At 48.0% G+C, this 18465-nt stretch overlaps 1 protein-coding gene across 1 annotated transcript; it reads left to right on the top strand.

Moving 5' to 3' along the window:
- The first annotated feature begins 6617 nt into the window (after positions 1–6617).
- Positions 6618–16529, top strand: LOC128299127 (serine-rich adhesin for platelets). Its single transcript, XM_053034997.1, has 5 exons — positions 6618–9169; positions 9215–9599; positions 9968–10626; positions 10706–12826; positions 12909–16529. Exons 1-5 carry the CDS (start codon positions 7343–7345, stop codon positions 16266–16268), a joined length of 8352 nt encoding a protein of 2783 aa, XP_052890957.1. The 5' UTR covers positions 6618–7342; the 3' UTR covers positions 16269–16529.
- The last annotated feature ends 1936 nt before the right edge of the window (positions 16530–18465 follow it).

Genomic DNA, 18465 nt, shown 5'->3' on the forward strand with positions numbered 1-18465 from the left:
TGTTGAAGTTTAAATGAAATAAAAAGTATGGGGACTCCATTTTTCCCTCTCGTATTTAAACTGTTCTATTTAAATGTTGTTTTTAAAGCGATAACGAAGAGTGTCGCTCTACTGCTGAGATGTTTCTTTTGTTTACTGCAGAGCAAGTGCATTCCAAAGGTGATTTTTGCACGATCAGCAATAGCCAGCGATAGCAAACGATCGCTTACGAGAAGACAGATAAAAAGCGAGCGAATAAAGGGAGCGCTCTCTAATGAAAGGCAACATTCACACAATCAATTACACTTAGAACGTGCTTCAGTGCATTCATTCAAATGTGTACTCTCAATTGGATTTGATTCATGAAAGTGAAAATCCACTACGCGCCCGAACAAAATCGTGCCTAGTATTAAAACACAGCTCTTAAGAATGGGAGAGATTAAGGAAAACAAATTGTGCATAACAACACGAGCCGACATTCTGCCGAAGGGAGAATGCGAGCAAGGGAAAACTCCATGCGGCACTCATGGTTTCCATTTGCGAGTGAAAGAGCGCAATAGAAAACAAAAACAAAAATCCTCGTGCCGCACACATCCTGTCATCCTTGCTGCTGTCATTCTTGCTTCATTCAAACAAACGCCTGCTCCGTTCGATTTACGCTCTGTAGTACGTTGGCTACGCGTTATTTCCCTACGCACCCTGCATCCTGTGTGTGTGTGTGTGTGTTGTTTGCGCACGCAAGGTGTTTGCCCGTTCGCAACGGAATGCCAGCAGCACACACGCCAAAACCCGGGGGGTGGGAGTTTGTTTTTGTTTGAGAGGCGAACCACATTCTGGAAGGTAAAAATGCCGCATTATGGGAACTTTAGTTTTTACGCCGTTTTATTATGTGGAAGCACGTGGTATACTGCAGTTTGTGCAGTTCAAGTGGATTGATATGCACTTCCAGGAAGGATGTAGAAGATCTTACGCAGTTATTGCAGGGTATTCGTGTGATTAATGGATTATGCTCAAATAAATCTAGAATGTGCCAAGATACATCCTTTGCATTTTTGCATCCTTGTGTTTAGCTGTCAGTTTTAGGATGTTATTATCCTGACATAGCTCCGACTTTACCAGATAAACTCGTAGACCCTGGAATGTAGGGGACATTTTATCGAAGATGTTAGTGTTAGTAACAAGCAATCCAATATTTGTGAGTTTTCCTTAACAAAATATCACAAAACTTGCCCTATGTTTTATCTTCTGAGTGGAAACCTCCTCTAAACTGCCAATCAACGTGTCAATATCTTTGACTTTTGAATGCTTTGGAAGGTAAATAATATGTTCCAGAAAAAGCTACAAATACCGCAAAATGGGAAAACTGTCGACATTGAATGATGGATTTCCTTACTGATATGGAACTGATGTATAAGTTACGTGGGACACCGATTTGCCGACGTAAATAAATCTACAAGAATATAAAAAAAAGTATTTTAAAAAACCACACTCTCCAGCATTATTCGTGGTAATTTAATCCGCATTGCGATGTGATATTGAACGAAGCATGGCGCACCACAATTTACCACCAACCAATAGGTCAAACCTTGAAACCAATGCCAGATAGTAATCGTATGGCAATTTGCAGGGCATTTCGTGTAAGAATTACTTGGTTTTTTAATGCAATATTTTTTAACCTTGGGTTTGAGACAACATCAAAAAAAAAAAAATGAAACTCCAGCCGTCAAAACCGAGCTTCACAGCAGTAATGTCAAACAGCAAAACTCATTCCGAACTTTGTGCGTCATAATGGTAGGCCCTTCCGTCTTCGTCTACCGAAGGTTGTGGCTGTGTTGGTCTGCTGGTGTGATAGATGACCTGTCTACTGGTCGCTTGTGCGCTGGCAGGAAAACCTTCCGGTTATGAAACTGAACAAGAAAGAGCTATAAAACTGTGCACCAAAGGACGTTGCAATTAGTGGCATGCAATGGTCCCCGTTTCTCAGACGAGAACAAAGATATTGTGTGGGGTTTTTTTTGCGTGACAGTGCGGGCCCGGGAGGAGAGTTGGGTGGGGTTGGGTCAAAACAAGATGCGATAGCAAACCACCCTCCCCCCCCTTCGATAAAAGCGACACTTTGCTACAGATTCTTTCTTGCCATGCAAAGAATGTCCAAATGTCTTGCTTGTTGCATACGCCAGTTACTCATACGGGTGTGTTCTAAATTTGTGTGTCCACTACACGTACCACACTCAGAACGAAATGTGAACCACTTTTAGCGGACCAGTACAGCGGCGGTACAGCGGTCAGTTACGTACGTTGGCCGTCCGAAGGTGCTCATTATTGGATCGATAACACGATAGTGCGGGTGGAAGGTGTGGCGGAACCACAGCGAGACCCAGTTAGTAAGCGGGGTTTTTTAGCCTTTGGTCGGGACAGCAAATCCAACTTCCCCTCCATGAACGTGACACCGGCGTTAGGGGGGAGTAAAAGATGGCTGTGTGTCGATCGTGGTCAAGCGACACTTTATCATTGCGATTATTGTTTGCTATTTGCGGTAATATATACATCTTGTGTAGCTGCAATTTGCAACACGATACGCGCGGCTTTTTACAAGCTTTATATGCAGCTCTGTGGCACGCAGCAAGCAACAGCAGCAAAGATAATTTATGTGGCGGAATACTTTATGACGTAATGATGGTATGTCGCTTTGGGAAGATAGCGTGTGAGTAGTCGAATGTCGACACAACGCTCGACAGCGATTTGTCTATAAACAAAACAGCCAACTTGCGAGTTAACACAATATCCTCCACTGTTGCCCGGGTATTTTGCACACTTTGCATAGTTTTGCTAATGGTCGGCAAATTGGAATTTCGAATAATGGGAAAATTTCGTGTCATTTGCTTCAATTATTCATTGCAATAATGGCTGTTGAGACAAGTGCGCCCACAATGGTATTTGTTTATTTACTTAAATATGTACCGTAAACAGTGCTTGCAGCAGCAGTTGATCTACACAGGCGAACGGTTGTTTTGTGTTCGAGGCAAGTGTTTTAATCTGTTGCTCAGTTACTGACTGACTTACAGAGAATGTTTTGTTTTTTTTGTGAGTCAATATAATTTTTTCTTAGAACTTTAGTATTTTTGTTGTAAATTTTCGATTTTTTTTCGAAATTCATTACACTCTTTTGGGGTGTCTGCAACTCAAAAGATAGCCGATCATCCAACCGTTTTAATTCGTTGTGATGGTGGCGCCCTGTTTGGTTAAACGATCGTAGCTCCGGCGGATTTTGATAAAGAAAAGGTTGGCAATCTCTTTATTGATTGATTATATGAAGGTTTGATCTTTATGTGATGCTGTGCGAAGGCGTCTTGGTGATTGTGCTCAGAGCAAGGCTTCTACACGACAGGAGCGACAGGAAAGTCCTGCCAAAATCGTTCTACTTTTACAAGGATTGATTAGACGTTGGATCTAGAATATCTTAACCATTATTTTACTATTTGATTTTTTGAAGCAGTTGAAGTTTGAGGACTTATCCGTTGTTAGCTTTCGATTTGAATTAATAATCCAATTCAGTCTGTGATTGTTCAATACTGAACTATCCCAGCAGCTGATAAATAAAAACTAAAGAAACCAAGACCCGAGAACTCTTCTCTGAAGATCTTCCAAGAAAAAATCTGCGAAAAATAGCACGTGCAAACTCTTTCCTCCATATTCTTTGTATAATCTTTTTTTAGCTGGTAAGACCAACAGCGATCACTTCCCGTAGCAGCGATCGTATGAATCACGTTGACATCATCGTCGGGGAAACGAAATGTGTGATGCAGTTTGTTACTTTTACCGCAGCACATTTCACTCAATCCCAATGCCCAATGCCAACCCCGCGATGCAGAAATTATTCTTAGAATGACGTAATGCCACTACTGAAGCCCGTCCGCTCTTGACATTGCCCAGACCGAGATAAGTGTACCACATGCGCGCGTACCCCTGTGCATACACACTGACCACTCGGAGCATGTGTTTCGAGTCGGTCAGTAAAACAAAAAAAAACAACCCTTGGGTGCAATCCCACACGCGGCTGTATCGGCTGCTGGTGGCGTGGATGAGCTCATGCAAAGGGTTTTGAAGAGTAAAAGAACAACTGTAAGAACGCGAGGGTGCGTCATCTCAGGGCAGGGCGCAATTGTTGTTTGTGAGCCAGATTCTGTTCTGTGTACTACCTTCTCGGTAGTACAGCGAAAGGTTATTTCCCGCACCGTACGCGGAAGAGACTTTGGCCGCTTGGCAAGTCATCTTTAGTGCATCGTTCAACTTGTTCGTGGCTCCCGCTTCTTGACCTACGAAACTGGCCGTTTAGCGCGCACTACATGTGTAACGCAGCGTGGGGAAACAGGTTTTCGCGATTTGTGGCTTCCCTTGCGAATAGATTGACCTCCTTCCATCTCGTACAACGTAACAACGTAACGCACACAACGATCGCGCGATCATATGTTCCCCGGGACGCGCTGCAACCTGTTTTTTTTCTTCAGATCTCTTTTTATTTGTTCCAAGATGCGTTCTGCCTCGTTCTTCTACACTGCATACGAGCACGATCGCATGTCGGTAAATAGAAACATGTTCGCAAACATCAGGATTATCGGAATTAGAATGTAGGAAAACCGAAACATAATTTATACTTTATTTATTTTCTAAAAACATAAGCCATATGAGATAAGTTTTAATACAAAATTGTTGTGGTTAATTTTAGTACATAAAAAGTAAATTTATTGTCATTACCGTGACCAATATATTGGAATATTATTGGAAGCAATGTTTTTATAGAACGTTTACAACATATTTTTCCGTATTTCGTATTACTTTACGAGCTTCAAATGTTGTTGCGAAGAATGGGAATTCTTGAAGATTCTGGTATGTCATCGGAATCAGGGATTTGAAATTTGCCCTCATTAGTCCGGATCTTTCCAAATTTTGTTGTTTATATATAAATTAAAAAAAATGATAACAAATCGAGTTATAGTTATCTATTCTTGTATACTTCTGATTCTATCAAAATTCAATTTTTGGGATATTTATTTAATTTTTTATGGATAAGGATCCTCAAGGATTTGAATGAGATTCGGAGGGACGCGATCCTGGGACGGTCGGAATTGAATTCTATATGGCAACGGATTTTCTCATACAGCGCGAGAATCAACAACGGTTTTTTGTTGGCTCCACAAAAGAGTAAACCTACAGCACAACCAGCTGCTGTCTTGCAGGGGGGAGCAAAAGTTGCATCTGATGTGTGCGTGTGTATGTCCGGGTACGAGCCAAGTAGGAGGTGTAATGATGCCGTGTGGGGTATATTGATGAGAGATGGTTAGATTGGACCAGACTTTACTGAACAACTCCAACGCACGCGATACGGCAAAGCACACACTAATCGTATGCGTGACGGTTCGTGAGCCAGTATTTAACACCTACGAGGGAAACACGGAACAGGATGGAACCGGATTTTGCGTTAGAATAGCAGAGGCACTTCTAGCGAACGATCACAATCAATTGTCTGAGTTGGACGGGAGGAGAAACATCTCCACAACACGCCTGTTTTGATTGTGTGCACTTTATTATCATGACTTTTTTTAATGTAACGCACGGTCTTTTGTGTTTCTTTCTTCTCTTCAACTAGGAAAAGGCTAGTGGTGGAATACCGATACACGAATGCGTGCATGCAAAAGCACGACAAAGAAGGAAATAACGCAAAAAAGCAGTAAGAAATCGACGTCCAGCGGTACATAAAAACACACACACAAGAGAGAGAGAGAACCAAAGTGTCGTCATACAAAGAAGGAACTTACTTACATCAGTAGCGTGTATCTCGAAAATGCCGAAATAGTAGCAGATCAAGATCATTGTCATCAGGAGTACAGGAAGCAAATCAAACCAACCAAGGAACAAAGAGTGTGTCCGATGTAAAGTCCACACTCGAACGTCCAGTGTGCGACGTGGCAAACACACACACACACACGCACGCACGAACCCGGTGGTGGTGCTGCGGTTATGCTGATAGCTGGTCAAACGAACGTGATTGTACACCGTCCGGAACAGGTGGATCTTGGCTGGTGCTGGCGCGCCGACACGACAGCGCACCGTTCCCCCATTCCGTTCCGATCGGTTCCCCGGCCCAGTCCCGGTTGGGGACCACATTGCGACCCGAAGGGTGTCGACGAGCCGGCAATACGGCAATACCGCACTCACTACCGATCGTTCGTCGCTCCACAACGGAAGCAGCAGTAGTAACAGTAGCAAGCAAATACGTGAACAAATCCGGCTAAACGAACACACACATTGCACATATATAGGCGGCGGTATTGGCGTCGGTGTGTCTGTTGAAGTGAACTGAAGCAGTAGAAGTACCGCATCCCGACGTAACTTAATAGTGGCAGGGTGTGTTTTTTTTTGTTGTTGCGAAAAACACACAACCCCGAACCCTCGGAGCTACAGGAACGGAGGGAGAAGCTACGCGGCCACTACTTATTGCAGTCAATCGCAAATTACTGTGTACTTAGAAAATATTCCCCGCGACCGGTGACGGGTTCGAGAAAGCAGCAGCAAAGCTGTCGATTGCGAGAGCGACTTATACGATTGCACGGACAGTTTCAATTAGAGGTGAACGAAGAGGAAGCTGTTGAGGAATAGGAAAAAAGCGGCAATACCATTCAAACGAAGATCAGCTTCCCGTGCTTGCAAAACAAGAGGCTAGCGAACCGTGTACACATTACACAGGGAAAGGTTGTGGACAGTTTAGACGGGCGAGTGTGATCTGTGCGGTGTGACGGCTCGGCCAGAATTTAGCCGGCTGGGAGGGGCAGATGCAAAAAAAGTGGAACACAGAACAGATGATTGTCGGGTTATATTTAGCCAGTTCTGGTTACTAAAATTAACCTTCAACTAGCCGACGGTGCGGGTGCTGCCCGAAAAAGTGAAGGTGCGCGAGAGAGAGAGCGAGAGAGGGAGAGAGAAGGACGGGGAACCGGGAGGTACAGCCGAAAACAAAAACACGGTTGAAGTCTGGTTTGTTTCGATTAAATACAAGCGGCAAAATACGTACGAACAAACCGGTATTAGCCGGCAGTTACTTGATAAAGCAAACGGAAGCTTTTGCGTATGTACAGGCCGAAAGCCGAAAGGGAATACCGTTTGAGCTAGCTAAAGCGAATGTGAATAAATCCGTGTACTACTGCTAATAAACCCAAAGGCTATACGTACAATTATCGTACATTGATCGGTGCTTTGGTGGTATTGAGTTACGAATACTGTTCCATCTTTCTAATACCCACCAACACACACTATCATTACCCGACCTGAAACCAGAAGCCGGCAGTGTGGCAAAGCTGTTGGGAAAATGAATATAGATCCATCGAAACAGGCACAAGAACAGGAAGAGCAGAATCAGCAACCGACGACGGCAACGACAGTGGTGGCGACGACAGCAACAACTACCAGCAACAACGCGGTACTGGCATTACTAATTTCCCCATCATCGCCCTCGTCAGCGTCGACCGTTTCGCCCACTGCGTCGTCGATTTCGAAAAACAGCAGCACCGACGAGGTCGATGAAACTACGGCGGAAGCAGAACCACCCCAACCCGAAGCAAACTGTAGCAAACCACCGGCGGCAAATCGAGGGCATCATGATGAGCAGCGAGCAGATGAAGATGATGACCACCGCAATAACAGTACGGTTCCGCAGCAGGAGCGGCGTTCACCTACCGAACCGCTCGGTGTTGAGAGTCGGGCCACAGCTGGGACCGATCGGTCGAATGCTGGTACGATGACACTGGCAGTAACGGACACTACCACTACTACATTGCTGGGCCAATGCATACAAGAAACTATGACCACCGACTCAAGGATACTCGATGTAGCAGCGTCAGCGATAGTGCCCCCGACCGGACCGGTCGGTGGGCCCGTAATGGAAGGTGGGCCAGACCGGGAAAGCAACAGCTTGAAGGGTGACGATACACTGTCGCCGTTGATCGTGCCGGTAGAGGAGTTAACCGCGGAAGCCTTATCACCAAAAACACCACACCCGTTGTCATCGTGTTCAAGCTCAAGCTCATCCACCTCCTCGACACCGTCCGTCGGTGAGGAACGGCGCCTGCCGGTTGTGCCGGAAGAGGACACGTCGTACGCGGAAGATACACCATCGGTAGGCGAACGATGTTACCATCAGCGGGACCCGCTAGCCGCGAACAATAATCCCACCCTAGAGGTTGATCTCATATCATCATCCGCTGACGGTGGTGGTGGCGGCTGCATCAATGACCGCTACAACAATAACAGCAAACGCAGTGATAGTGACTTTCAAATCGTCGGTGACAGCACGCAAACGAAGGTTAGCAGCCGGAATGACGACGATGGTAATGAGGCCGCAACGTCCTTATCGTCCGCCAGCGGTCGAACCGTTGTCGGCTCGCCGTTGGAGGAAGGCGTCCCATCGTCTGGTACGACGGCACCCGCAACCGAAATAACGCTAGGACAAGGCGAACAGCAAAGGTGTGCCCCCGCAACAGCCAGCGCCATTGAGCTTGGCCCGAGCGATGAACGCGAACGGAGGGCAGTGGCGCAAGCGACGTTGTTGGGAAATGCAGAACGTACCGAGGTGGCGAGAACGAATGACGACAATAACGGCGAGTTGTCCGTAGCACCGATAGAGTTAGTACAAACGTTACCGATCGAAACGGCACGGCCGGGCGGCATAATTACCGCTGTCGGTGGTGTAATAACAGCTGCCGGTGTGACCGTGGCAGCGAATGAAACGAATGAAGATGTGAACGATGGTGGGGCGGTGCGAACCGAGGAAAGCAAAACGTTTGCTAGTGGCGAGAGATCGTCACCATCTTCTGCGATATTCTCCTCTTCTTCTTCCTCCTCCTCCTCGTCCTCCTCCTCCTCCTCCTCCACGGCTGCTCCCCTATCGCCACCGACATCGTTCGCGTCCTCGTTGTCTTCGTCCGAATCGTCGCCAGAAGTGTTGGCCGCATCCCAACAAGAACCTTCTGGCAAGGGGGATGACACTCAACTCGTCGTAGACAATCGACCGTTATGTGATAGTTCACCGAAAGGACACTCCCTTGAGGGCGAAGGATTTTCCGATGCGGTGCTACAGCAATCGCAACCAGCGCCACCACCACCAGCAGCGTGTTCAGTCCTTCGTTCGGCAGGTGTGGTTCCGCCATCGGGTACCGAGGACGACCGGGCCGCCGTTGAGGAGGCGCACACGCAAACCACCACGACAGGCACCACGCGTCTTTTAACGCTAGCCGAGGAACTGTCGCAGGCAGCAGCCGTTGCATCTTCGTCACCGCCGACGGACGAAGCCGGTGCACCAGCGTTAGCAGTAAGCGCACCGCCATCCGCAGTCGTAGATGTCCAACCAAAGAGTGCTGCCGAAACAGCAGCAGCGGTGGTCAGTGGTAGCAGCCGACGTGCGTCCCCTGTACTGCACAGTAGTTTGAAGAAATTGAGCAAAATGGGTGTTCTCACTGGTGGTGCGGCGGCAGCAGCAAACAAGGGTGAAAACAGGCGACGGGTGTCCTTTCCTAGGGATGCGCAGCTTATCACTGGCTATCTGGATCCGGTCAATCCTTGGGCATGCAGTAAGTATTAGTCCAGACAGTTATTAAGTTAGATGTATATAGATAAACTGCCATCTGCCATTCTGCGCAATTATAGTAACGTAAAGTGTAGCAAAACCTAAAGAAGATATCGGAGCAAAGCGGATCTCTTCGGTTCCCATTGAGATTTGGCTATCGGTCAAACAGAAGAAGTACCTGTACAAGACGGACTTTGTTTTACGGAAGTGTCCGCCAAAAGTAGTCGCATCTAGAAGGTTTATTATGTAAAATTTGTTTCATTCAATTAGCTCTTTTAGATTTGTTTTTATCACCATTTAATATCAGCCTATGTTTTATGGTAAAGATAATGGAATTTATAATGGTTTACTTTGCGTTTGTTCCCTTTACAGTATCGATTTGCGAAATACCGGAGCTGCTGGAGCTGTACCGTAGCTCCTGTCTGCGACATAACACCATACCGCTCAAAACAGTACTCGAGCACCTGCAATCAATCGATGTCACGAAGGGCCGTGTGCCGTTGCTCTCGCTCAAAGATCAGCATCTCAGCTACAGTGGGTGTGAAGCGTTGGAGGAGATCTTCAAGCATGTGCAGTACCGCTGCATAGACCTCTCGCACAGTGGGTTGGACGATGTGACGGCAAGCGTAATGTTCGATATCATCGAATACTATGAGGCGGCCAACGAGCTGGACATGTCGGACAATCTGCAGATGACGACCAAAAGCTGGACGGCGTGCATTAACATGATCAAGAAGAGCCGGGAACTGAACGTGCTGATATTCCGTGGTCCCCAGATATCTGATTACCAGGCTAATAATCTCGCCAAAGCGCTCAACACCTCCCCCTTACACACGTTGAAGCTGGAACATTGTGTGCTCAGCCAGCAACCGATCGCATCGCTGTGCACCTTGCTCAAGCGCAACAAAGTGTTGCGGGAGCTTTGGTTGGCGCACAATCAGCTGAACTGCGAAGATGCGCTACAGATCGCGAATCTGCTACGGACGAACTTTTACATACAGCTGATCGACATTTCGAACAACCGGATTGGGGTAGGTGACGTGGTGGCAGGGGTGGTTAGATATTCGCGTTGTGTTATAATATACCTTTTCATTCTTCCCCCCCCGTCAGGACAAAGGCGTTGAGCACATTGTCGGTGCGATCGTGGAACAGGCGGTACACTTTAAGGACGTGCAGGACAAGAAGCGTAAAAGTGATCTGAACTTTTCCGACCTATCGAGCAGCCTGAACAGCATCAACAGTGTGAAAAATTACTTTCCCCAGCGGTTGCGTTCGTCCGATTCGGATACCATTGCCACGGCAGCGGAAGCCGCCGAACTGGATGCGTCACCTTCGTCGCTAACTCTCACTCCACCAGTAACGCCACCGTCGACTCCCGCTCTTCCAGCGTGTGAAACGACCACAGAGCAGAAAGTGGATAAGGTGGCCAGCAGCGGCACATTCGAAGCTACGAATGGCGCCACCACCTTCGCGGTAGAAGCGGCCACAGTGTATACGATGCAGCAGCCCGACAATGATGAAACGAACCCACCACTACCTCCATCACCACCCAAACCGCCAACGCCCGGTGCTGTTGTTGCTCTGTCGAACGTGAATCTAGTGGAAATGAGTACAAAACATAGCGTAAGTCTACAAACAACTAGTGATAGAGAGAAGGTCGACGCGGTAACGCGCCCTGTAATGATGACGGCCGAGGAAGAAGCACTGATGAATTCCTCTAGCGGTGGAGCAACAGCAGCGACGGCAACTGACCCAGCGGTTCTGCTGGGCGAAGGTGATGAGAGCAAGACGACGATGAGCACCTCAGCGGAAACAGTACAAACCGACCAGCAAGAGTCGACGGTTGTGCAACAAGACTGTGTGGAGTTGTTGGTGACGTTGGAGGAAACCCATTCGGATAGCCCGGTACCGCAGGCACCGAAAAAGCCCCGGCTGGCAAAGCAGGACAGTGTGCTGACGGAGTTTGAGGCATCGCTATCAACGGCCATGGAAATTGGGGACCAAAGAGAGGAAGAAACGCATGCGCATGATAAGGACGGCGTGAGGACACCTGACCAGCCGGCTGCCAAGGAAGTGTCTGGAGCAAACATGATGGAGGAAGACGTTCCCGAACTGTGCACCGATTACGATGATGATGGTAGCAATTTAAGAATTTCGCAGGAAAATCTCTTTGTCGATCTTGGCATACCGGCCCTGTGTGAGGAAGAGCAGTCGGAAACGAGGAGTGCTTCTGTCGAATCGTCCGGAGATGTGTTTTCACCGCTTGCGCCACCATCGAAGAAGGATGAGCTACAGTTACTGATTGAAAAGTCGCAGCAGAAAGAGAAAGCACAACAAGCTGAAGCTACGGAAGTGCCACCGACGGGTTCGAGCTCGGCACAGCGAGATGATGCCATGTTGACGACGGAAACGATGGCTCCAGTGAGAGAAAGAAAAAGTGCCATTAGCAGTGATGAGCGATCGGAACCTCCGTCGATCAAGAAGGATCGTACGCAGTCAAGCAGTAGTGACAGCTTGGTCGTGGAGCAGGGCATACAAATGGTGAGCGTTGCAATCAAGGATAATGTGCCGCTGTCCCGCTCGCTTGACTCGGTCGGTGGTGATGAGTCCGACTTTGAAAGTAGCAGCCCGTTCCGCACGACAGCTCCCAGCTCCTTCCCGAATGAGCGTTCGTTCAGCTCCGAGAGCCTAAACAGCGAAACGTCCATCGATTCGAATGATTCGAAATCAAGCCTTAAAATACACGAGTCCAAGTTTGCCGCCAAAAACGGTACGCTGGAACGGCAGCAGTCAAATGTGAACCGAGACACGGTCGGCACGGAACAAACGGCAAGCACTCCGTGCGGGTTGCAAGTGTTGGTGCTATGGAACAATGAGATCACGCGCAACTCGTCGCGCCACTTTCAACGGTTGCTGGAACGGACTAGTACGCTCGATACGTTGAACGTGGGCAGCAATCAACTGTGCAATAGCTTCGTTACTGGAATCAGTGGAAGCTTGAAGGCGAACACGACGCTGACAAATCTGGGACTGCAGGGAGCGCACCTATCGGACAAAGGTGTCAAAGCGATGGCGGAGATTATCGAGTTCGGTGGTAATTCATCGCTGCAAAGAATTGATCTAAGACACAACAACATTCAGAAGGGTGGGCTAGAAGCGTTAAACGAAGCGATGAAGTCCAACAAATCCATCACCCGCATCGATCTGGATGATACACCGCGAAGGATCAAGGTATGGCGACGGCAGAGCGACCAAGCGATGCCGGAATAAGTTATAAGAAAATAAATTTACTTAATGGTCTTCTTGTTCACAGGATACTTCACTGGAAGGCGTTGGGTCGGAGTATAGCCGGTTGGTGAACAACATCCGGGCACAGTGCGAACGGAACAAAAACCCACCGGAACCGAGCGAACCGATCAGCACCTCGGTGCGTCGTGCCCGGGCAAACTATCTTAGTTCGCGCAAGATTTCCCTCACCTGCCCATCGATCAAAACGTCACCGAGCGCGATTGCGGACAAGCAGCATCTGCTCGATCCGAACGGTGGGTGCAAAAAGGCGGCGACCGGTGGTCGCTTGCGTTCACCATTGCCCAGTCCCATTCCCTCACCGATTGCCTCGCCGGTACCGAGTCCGTCCCGCAACCGATTCCATGTTTCGCGTGTGACCGATTCTGCCGGCGGGGGATCCGCTTCGTCACCGTCACCCTCGTCGACTGGCAGTTCGCCCACGCTGTTCTTTCCCTCGAACTCCCGGTTCCGTGTGGTAACGGTGGCCGAGCCGGATCTTGCCGGTGCTAAAAGTGCTAACAATCCGTATCGCAGCAGCAGCACGATCAGTCTACCCATGAGCAAATCTTCCACCTCATCATTTGCCGTGGGCCCTAGCGGTAGCGGAACGGCATCATCCACCACAATCAATCGCCGTCCGGTGTGCAGTTCCGCCCCGACACTATCATCCTTCCCCTCATCACCGTTGTCTCCGCTTGCGGCGGGTGTTCCGGTGATGGGACGGGCGGGAGTTGTTAGCCAAACACCATCCCCATTGTTGCCACCATCATACAGCAGCAGCGGGAGTAACACTACGTTCCATACGGCCATAGTACCATCGCCACTGATCACACCGGCAGTGGGAGTAATTGCTGGATCATCACCAACCATGCCCGCGCATCTCGCCCCAAACACTTCGCCGATGGCGTTGGGAGTTTCACATGGTACACTGCTGCAACAGCAACAGCAGCTTCAATACCAGCCACTACCACCACAGATCGTTCCGATGCTGCATCAACAGCAACCGCAAAACTATCACTTTGTCACAACGTTCGGTCCAGGCAGCAACACAGCCGTTCCCCTACAGCCAATGGTTACCACCCATGTACAGAAGTATGCCACTGAACCCCTCTTACCCTGCACCCTACAACCACAGATCGTACAACAGACAACGATCATTCACCAACAGCTTCAACAGCAGATTCCACCACAAACACCATCCGGCACGGGAAAGGTGCGGCAACACTCATCGGAGTCTGGTCATCAGCACAGCAGCAGCAACAACAGCAGCACCTTGCATGATTCCGTACTTTCGTCCACCAGTATCGAAAGTCCCGATCTGGAGGTGAAACGATTTATGTCCGGTGGAGTCATGCTGGACGATAGCTGCTGTTCGTCGATTAGCAGCAACAGCATCGATTCGATCGATAATGCTAACTTCAACATCACCACCTCCATTAGCTCGACGGATGAAAGTTTCGATTTGATCGTAAGCTCACCACCGCCGATTACTACCTCTAGCGGATGTTCCAGTGCCATCCCCAGTACGGTCCGGCTGGTACCAGCTGCTGGTGGTGGATTGTCAGACTCAAGCAATAATGTCAGCTCCACGTCACGTGTCCTGGAGGAGGAGAGTACGCTCATGCCCAGGGGAGTCCCTCTTCCCACCTTCTCCCTGCCAGGTGGAGAGACGCTGAAAGTGCCGCTAGATGCACCGACCAGTGTGTCCACCTCCAGTATGGTACAGGTGAACCTGGCCAGCTCGCAAGAATCCCTGTACGATGTGCATGATCTATCGGGTTCCTCAAACTCATCGTCCATGTCGGTTGCAGCAAACCTGGCACATGCCGCAAAGTCTCCAACCGTGCTGCCGACAGGCTCTGGTGCTGCTGTTGTTCCCACAACAAACATTAGCTGCTCTACTGCCGCGGGTAACTCCAACGAAAGCACTCTTACATCGGTGCAAAACCTCGAACGCGAGCCAACAGTCACCAAGGTGGCGAGCGAAAAGCCACCACGCGTACGCAAAACATCGTGGATTCTGGGTGGCAGTAGCAGCAGTGGAAGCAGCCATAAGCACACCGATTCCGGCTCGAGTGGAGGTAGCACACCGACGCCCAGTGGTGGAAGCGGTTACACGCCAGCCATCGAGAAGCTGCTCAGCCTCTTCAATCCGAGCAATTTGTTTTCGTCCAACAGAACGTCTGCATCGGCCAGTCCTCCACCACCGACAGTGACGCAGGAAGCTTCGGGCCACAGCGGTGGATCACAGCCACCGTCGCGCAAGGAAAGCCCGATGGGTGGTTTGTTCCACAGGGCCCATCACAGTACCGGCAGCAGCAGCAACACCAGTGCCAACACAAGCCCAACCAGTACCGCAGCCAAAAAGGATGACGATCGTGTGACGCTCAAGGTAAACGTTTCGCCCGAAACGACGCTCACACCGCAACAGCTGCAACCGTTGCAGAATCAGGTGCATCTTCAAACGATCGCGGCCGCCCACCATCATCAGCAGCAGAGTGCCGAGCACATGACACCACAGCTGAAGGTGGAGATGAAGGAGAACATTTCACCGGAAAACACAATCACCAACAAGCTGCTCCTTTCCTCGAATGCAACAACTCCGGCGGGTGGTGGTGGCCCGTTGGGTGGTGTGGAAGCGTTAGCGACCGTTGCGATCGTATCCACACCGATAGTGAACGTACCGCTAGTTGGTACCGTGCCACAGCATGCGAAGGTAATCTTCCAGCTCGGTGGGGATTACGATGAGTCGGAGGATGATATCGATACGCTCACAAACAAGTACGGCAATCATCCGAGTCTGGGTGGTGGTGGCGGTGCGGCGATCGGTGGCAGTGGAGGTGGAATGCACTATTTCGGTGGCGGCGGAATTCATCAAAGCGGACCGAACAGTCTGCTAGGCGGAAGTACAACCAGCAACAGTAGCGGCATTAGCATCGGCAGCGGTACCAGTGCCGGTGATATGATGAGCGGCAGCAGCAGTGGAATGGTGGTTTCGCCATCACCGAGCACCACCAGTGGACAGTCGGCCACATCGGACACGGTCGTTGTGTTGAGCCATCTCGGGCAGCTGGCCCGTGATTCGCTGAGCATGTTCAAGAATCCAAGTCTCACCTCACAGGATTCGATATCGATTCGTTCGATGGATTCGCTGACGGAGATAGGCAGTGACGGTGCTTGCGGCACTGGTAAAGCCGTGGCGCATGCTGCTCCGCCAGTAGCTCAGCTCGATGGAGCTGGACGTAAAGATGTACCACCGGCGATCACAACACCATCAACAAGAACTTCTTCGTCGTCGACATCATCGAGCACGCTAGCAGCAGCAACACAAATATCGCCATCCGCAACAGCGGCACCATTGGCTGACAGACAGGATACACGCTAGGGAACATGGAATGAACGAAGGGTGTTAGTGGAAGTACTTATCTAAACCATCCATACTGGTTCATCTGTGTGATTACTATTGTTTAAATTCGTTCCACGATTTGCCCTCGATCTTACTACTTTCGATTTGTGCGCTTCCAAACTGGAGAGATACATATTTTCCTATATGTCGGGATTCTTGTCATTTGCGGTGTCTCTCGCAATACTATTATGGTCTACCTGTCACAATTGCAGCGCCTTGAGGATGATGAAACGCAAACTAACTAGCTTTTTTAATTTATTGAGTAATCGATTGAACGTTACTCGTTACGTTACGTTACGATTGAATGTACCAAGTGGACAAACTAGTGCAAGCTATTTTTGTAGTTGTTAAATCGTGAGGTTTTTCGTACCCAAGGATGCATTGATCGGTATTCTGCTTGCTCCCATGACATCTAAGCTTTCAGTCTACCTAAAAAAAAGAAACATAATGTGCCTTCTTGAATAATTGAATCAATTTAAACATGAACTGAAAAATTGAATGAAACGCGATCGCAACCAAGTTATGTTAGTTGATCGTCTGTAAAAAAAAACACACACACACACGAAACAGAACCGGGAACTGAAGCTAACCGTGAGACGAAACATATACATCTGCTACGATGTACAATGATTGCATTATTGGATGAACAACAACCACTTTGATATACTTTAACTGACTGAATAGGATATATACATAAAATGAAACTAAACAAACAAAAGCGTGTGATCGCGTGCGTTTACTACGCTGCAATTAGGGCTGAAAGCAAAGCAAACATCCGGCCCCCGGGTCCTGGGTACAAATGACCTACGAATGTGCAGAAACTACCGCTGCAATGGGAATTAACCGAAAGCTTTACACGTCCGATGGACAGAGCCAGTTAGGATGAGTGTTAAAGAGTGTTTTTGTGCCACTTTTGAATTGTGCTCTATTTTAAAAATTATATCTTTTGGTTCATTTCTGATGTTTTGTTTTTAATAGAATCGGCAATAGTAAAGTTGCAATATACTTTTGTCCACAAGTACGAAGATGATTGAGCAGTTAGTACGAAAGGCTAGTAGAAGAAGTAAAAGATCTTTAATGTGAACAAGCCGAAGCAATAATTACTTATTAATTACAATTAAAAAGGCCATTGCAACTAGTGATGATCGCTCAGTGCGGGAAAGTTTGAATGAATGTAACCCCGATTCGCAATAGCAGTGCATTGTGTAGGAATTCTTTTCTTAATTAATAAGATTGTGCGATTGATGTTGGCAATAATCACATTGGCCCGATGCCGAGCTCTCTCGGTGCTAGAGAAGACAGATAAGTCCTTTTACCGTGAACCGCGTAATTAGCGTCCTATGCGCTAATGTACGTATTGTGTACGCTAAATTGTCGGATAAATTTCATCCTTTCGGCATCCTGCTCGAGCGACAGCTAGTTGGCAGCATACAGTGACAAACCAATTAATCATGGGCGAACCCTCCTCGTGAAACACCTGTGTGTTTACGACACCTGACAAGAACTCTTGCTAATAGGAATATGTGTACCTCTTTGAAAACAATAATTGCGCCAAAATGTACGTGGTACTATCGAAATTTCAACCTTTTTTAAGTGACAGGCAGATTAAAGCGTTAAAAAAAACCCTGATTCGGAACCAGGAGCATAAAAATAGCACCATAATTTTTTGGAAAGTTATAAACCCTTTTCGTGCGTTTAAAATTTAATTATGCAAAACATTGTTAAAACTTAAAGGAAGAAAAAAGATAATCGTATCTCGCATAACGAAGTACTATAATTTTGCATCCTTAAAAATGAAGGTGAAGAAGCTTTTCCGTAAAATAGCATTATGTGTAGCATTATGGAATTTGCATTCCGGAAATTCGTATCTAATAATGTGAAGCATGGCGCTATTTTAAGCAAAAGACGAACGAAGCGATTTAGGTATCGAGGCAAAAAAGAGAGTAAGGTTGTACGTACTTATTGATTTTGGGTTAGAATATTTGGCATTACTTAACGGGCGATGGCGCTCATGAATTTAATTTAGGCAAACGTTTACTTAAACAATAACCACGCAACAAACACACAGTACTATGGATGCAAAAAAGAAATGGTTAGAAAGTAGTACGAAGATCGAATCGATAGCAGCAAACAGCCCAACGTGAAGCGATAATTTATCATCATCATCATACACGTG

This window comes from Anopheles moucheti, chromosome 2, assembly GCF_943734755.1.
Source record: "Anopheles moucheti chromosome 2, idAnoMoucSN_F20_07, whole genome shotgun sequence".
Classification (NCBI taxonomy): domain Eukaryota; kingdom Metazoa; phylum Arthropoda; class Insecta; order Diptera; family Culicidae; genus Anopheles; species Anopheles moucheti.